The sequence below is a fragment of the Cryptomeria japonica genome, chromosome 4 (assembly GCF_030272615.1).
Source record: "Cryptomeria japonica chromosome 4, Sugi_1.0, whole genome shotgun sequence".
Lineage (NCBI taxonomy): Eukaryota > Viridiplantae > Streptophyta > Pinopsida > Cupressales > Cupressaceae > Cryptomeria > Cryptomeria japonica.
This window is the reverse complement of record NC_081408.1, coordinates 188,876,103-188,881,669: the sequence shown is the minus strand read 5'-3', so window position 1 is coordinate 188,881,669 and position 5,567 is coordinate 188,876,103. Positions and strand designations below refer to the sequence as shown.

The 5,567-nt window shown below is 32.5% G+C and overlaps 1 protein-coding gene across 1 annotated transcript in view; it reads right to left on the bottom strand.

Moving 5' to 3' along the window:
- Positions 1–1,064: 1,064 nt before the first annotated feature.
- LOC131875013 (probable nucleoredoxin 1-2) overlaps positions 1,065–5,567 on the bottom strand; it is a 12,547-nt gene continuing 8,044 nt past the window's right edge. The window contains exon 2 of the mRNA XM_059219013.1: positions 1,065–1,709. Within this exon, the coding sequence (XP_059074996.1) occupies positions 1,065–1,709 (645 nt within the window). The remainder of the gene's footprint in view (positions 1,710–5,567) is intronic.

Genomic DNA, 5,567 nt, shown 5'->3' with positions numbered 1-5,567 from the left:
GGCCTCCTCAAGGCATATTCCCACTCTCAAGCACCTTTAGGTTAGATTTTACACCTCCCCAAGGAATATTCTCACTTTAAACACCTTTAGGCATGAATCAAGACACACAATGACATGTCATTACATGAACATTATAAGGTATCATTGCACACTTAAAAAAGGAGCACAAAAAAATTGCTTACATATGTGATAAATAACAACAGTGAATGATGATCATTATTTAAATGTGAAAAAAATGATATGAAAAGTAATATACAGATGCTAAGGATCTCATAAGATTCTATACACAAAATTACAAAATTACAAGTATAACTTATTATATAGCCCTTTCATTTCAGAAAGGATTCCTATATCTATAACATAATTATAAAAATGATCTGAAAATAACATTCAGAAACTTATAATGAACAACGGTTAGACAACTTCTAGAAAGGGTTTCCATGGCTTCTTACTTGCCAAATAGAATTTCCTACCACACCTTAAATTACCTGCTATATATATTTATATATATAGAATTGAAATTATATGAATGCATTCAAGTTGCCTCATTGAAACCACGTATCGAGAATCATCGACTGACAGAGACTTTTTTTTTTTTGAAATGTTGACAACATAATACTATCATAAATTAGACTAAACCAAATGCAAAATTTATAGTTATGCTTGACAGAAATACTCTTTTCCTGAATTCCATACATGATAATCCTATCGTCCCTGATTTTAGGGTTTGTATTCTTACTGAAATTCCCAAGCTGAAAACTATTTGCATGTTAAAACCACAAATAATACTTAAAACACTAAAAGACTAGAGATAAACATCCAAAAGCAGTTGAAATATATTTAGTGGCCAAATATCATGTTCCATATGATATGTTGAGATAATAAAAATACTAAACAAATTTTAGTAGAGAGGGACAGAGTAAATAAGCTTCAGTTCATAAGAGCTTGTGCGCTACAACAAAGAGAAAGGGATATTATATCCAAAGTACCTATATAATCTTCCGTATACTTTATTGAAAAGGCTTTTTAAGAAAACCCTCTGAAAGCCTTACTTTCTTGCCTGCTTAAACCCTTCGACAAGCATCTCCTTCACATATGACTTCTGCCGCCTTTTTCTCATTTTCATCAGAGTGCTTATCCTTCAAAGCACAATCTGGATGAAGGTCAAAATCACAATTTTGGCAGTAGAAAGACCAAGTATACCCAGCATCCCGACACCCATTACACATGTATGGCTTCCTCCGAGTCAATTGCAGAGAATGTTCGTGCAGCTCATGCTTTGTTTCTTTTGGATATTTCTTTGCTGCTGCTTCTATATCTTTCTGCAGCTCTGCAACGCAAGCATCAGTAAAGGGATAAGCCTTGGCCCCATGGACAGAAACAATCGTTCTGCCATCTTTTGTCACAGTTTCTCCATCAGGGCCAACTATGATAAAAGATGGAATTCCTCTGATTTGAAAGTACTGGCTTAGATCTTTCTTGACTTTGTCTCCAAATGGAAGAGCTAACCATGGCATGCTTGCATAGTATTCTTCAAAACCTTGTTGGTTTCTGTCACTAGAGAGGAAAACAATCTCAAAGGATTCCCCATTTTGCTTGAGCTCATTGTATACTTGTATAAGCTTTGGAGTGAATTCTCGGCATGGTGGGCACCAATGAGCAGAAAAATATAAACCAACCGTCTTGCCTGTGAGCTCAGATACTGGAACCTGCAGCAGAATCAAGTCAAGAATGATCATCTCATTTATGGCTCTACTAACACAAATATCAGTGGCTTGGACCCATTACAATGCAAGGGGTTCGTTAAAAGCTATATCTCTAGATAGGCATCGAAACTTATTGCAGCATTAATGATTATGGAGGAGAAGCTACTTTATCAGTGAGATATACATTCTAACTAGATGATGGGGGCTACTTATAACAAATAAATTTATTAGATATCAATGTAGGAATGAAGAAAATTTAACAGCAATGCCGTTTCAAAAGTTTACAATTTATCATTGTTTTGAACACTTTTGATTACCTTTGTTCATACCTTTTCTTTTTAAACATTTCCCACATAATGATCAAAATAATTGCAATACTAGAAACCTTTCCTTTCCTCTACTTATCATTATCCATAACAAGAGGTCTTTCGTAGTTATGTCAACAAAGAAGGTGAAGTCTTACAGGAGAATTATACTTTTCATATAATGATGGGATTCTTCAAAATTGTCATCTCCACTCAACTTTATAGAGATAACACTCAATATACAATTTACCATTTGCAATGATCTTTTCAATCAAAATATTAATAGATTTAGCAATAATTTTGAAATCAATGCTTCAAATTTTTAGATTTATCAACTATCTATAAGATTAATGCTACAACATTTTAGATTTAACAATGATCTTTCTAATCAATAGTAATATTTTTAAAGATTTATCAACAATCCCTACTATCAATGCTACATCTCTTTCTAGATTAAGTAATGATCTACGTGTTCAATGTTATAACCTTTTAAATTTAGCAACAATCTCTTTGATCAATACTACCTATTTCACGTATATAAGTGCCACAACTACAAATTTCATTCTTCTACATGGATTGAGTTAAAATGGTGCTTATAGTGATCAAAATTTTGTAGATTAAATTACATTGTTTTTAGGATGATATCTACCCTTCCATTGCTTTGATGCTATAATGAAATTTCCTCGTGGAAAAAAGAAGAAAATGTGATTCTTTCTAGTAAGTTACGAATAATTCAAAGAGTTTATACTCTTTGTTTAATTATGGTGCCAATTATTTAAATGTCAGTGGGAGAAATTAAAATTATATTCTAACACCCCGCTTAATTTCCATCACTGGCTACTTTAGCATCCCAAACATTGTCTTAGATGTTCAAATTTATCCCTTTCTAATGTTTTTGTCAATGGTTTTGCCTCGGTAATAATATATAACAAGGTAATGTCTTCTTTTGAGTCATAATAAATGATCACCAGACACCTTACAAAAAACTTTAAGTCTTTCTAATTGTTATTTCGTTTGACATGAGAATATTAATGTTCGTATAGTATTTTGAACATAATTATGACATTTTTTCCAGTTAAATTGATCAATTCATCCACAATTAATTTTCAAATAATATTTCAAAGTTTGTGTCTTCTACTCTCTATTCTAATATAATTTATCAAAATGATTCTTCAATCCACAAATAATACATAGATGAGGATCTCAACATGTTTCCTTTTTATGTACTTTACCTATAACATTATGTATATTTTCTTTATTTCTAACATAGTCAAGGCCTTCATTATTTAGGTTTGCACTTGGTTCAATGGAATGTCTAATTCCTTACCCATACTTTCCCAAACCTTTTCCATCATAACCACATATTTTCATTATCTTAAAACCAACATTTTCTTTGAATCATCCATTCTTATTATCATCACAACTAGCAAATTTTGTAGATTCACAAAGATTCTAATTTGTAAATTAGTCTACTATTTTATCATCTAGACCAAGAACAATAAAGGTTGGAATGCTTTCAAAATTAAAGTATCGCAATAAATTCATCACTAATTATTCATTGTAAGGAGAATAAAATCATGGTATTCTTTCCAGTATACTTTGAAAGAATTATATACATATGATCTAAGAAATGTTTATTGTGAATCTAAAGGTTCTTGTATCAACTTTCATATCATGGCTCAATATTTTGTTCCTTTCCATATATTTTTCTTTTAACATTTGTTTCCTTTTCCAATTTCTTTGGTTTACATTCATTGTCTAAATAGAAGAAATTTTCCTTTGTCTATGTCAGTTGATTGATTAATAGTTTCTCAGATTGGTAGATTATTAATGGCTCATAAATATTCATTGGCCATTCTACTATAATTATACATGTCATTTGCATATAAATATATAATACGAAGTACTAACTTGATTGTGATTTATTTTTAGTTCTAGAAGGGTTTATCGTTTGTTTGTGTCATTGCTATTTAAATGCAATATAATGCCTCTAGCATACGAGATTCTATATTTTTTCATATTTATTGAAATTGTTTCTTTTTCGTTTTGAAGGAAGGAAACATTAAATTCCTGTTGGCAATTGACACTCATCGGATTCATTTTGTTGTCATTCATGGCAACAAGATCAGATGGAAGTCATATATCAGCATTATGAGGCATTTACTGATAGACATCGACATTGGAGTATCCAGGGTTACACCGGCACCGACACCGGCATCAAGTACTTCAAGGAAGCTAACATCAAGGAAGATTTATTTAGAAAATCATTTTGTAATTATTATCAAGGTTGACATCGGATATCTTTTGTAATGTATTGTAAGCCGACATAAGGCATATTGTTTGTAATGGGTATATAGGTCAGTGGGTTAGGTCATTATGACAGATCATGATTTTATGTGAGGATAGAACTTGTGGATGTGGATTGTGAATGCGAAGATCATTTGTATGCGAACATTGTATCATGCAATGATCTATAAATATTTTGTAAGACATTCTTCGAGGGAAGGTGATACTAGTAGTAGTGTTCGGGGTTTATGAACCAGTATAGAGCAGAGCTAGAACCATAACTCTATTTGGAATAGTAGATGCATTTTGTGAGTTCATTTTCATTGTTTTAATTCAACAGAAGCTTATAGTCAATGAGACTCTTTAGTCATGAGTATTATGCTCTAGGCAATGTGCCTTCCTGCATGTGTAGACCCCCATTATATGTAATATCTTTTCATAGTGCTAGTGAACTGAAATTGTGGGTCACAAATCCCACTGTGGTTTTTCCTCTTTGAGGTTCTCCATGTATAAATTCTATCTATTATGGTGTTCATTCATGTGGATGGTTTATTTGCTTTAAGTTATATGTTTATTTGTTTAGTGGTTTATATGTGTATGGTATAAAAGGATAAAATCTTATCTTACCAGAAGAACACTAATTCACCCCCCCCCCTCTCAGTGTTCTTGGATCCCAATAATGGGTATCCGAGCCTAGAAGTTTAACAACTTGAGGAAGATCCTCAAACCAAAATCTTTGAACATGGCTATGGAGAAGCAACTTGCGATGGCTCTTGAGGATTATGATGCTAAAAGGATGAAAAACTTGAAATTGCAAGATGAATTGAATTTTGCTAATGAATTCATCCTTTTCCTGCAAGAAAGGTTATCATCAGCTCAAGCCAAGAGAAAGGAACTTTTGCAAAACCCGGATGATGAGGAGAAAAACGCACTTAAGGAACAATGTCAGAAACTAAGTCAAGCAAACATGCTCATGAAGAATGAAATGCAAGAGCTGACCATGAGGTTATCAAAAGATATTGACGATAGAAAGAAGAAGGAAGATAATCTTGTTATATCTCTAGAGAACAAATTTGATGAATGTGGTAGATTGACTCATGAGAATAATCTATTGAGAACTGATTTGGCACACTCCCGGAACAATGAACAAGAGCTTGAAAGACAAATAACTACTCTGAGAGATGATTTGACTACTGCAAGTGAGTATAAAGAAAAATTCAGGATTAGTGCTGCACAGTTTGATGACTTATTGAAAAGACAAAGGGAGAAT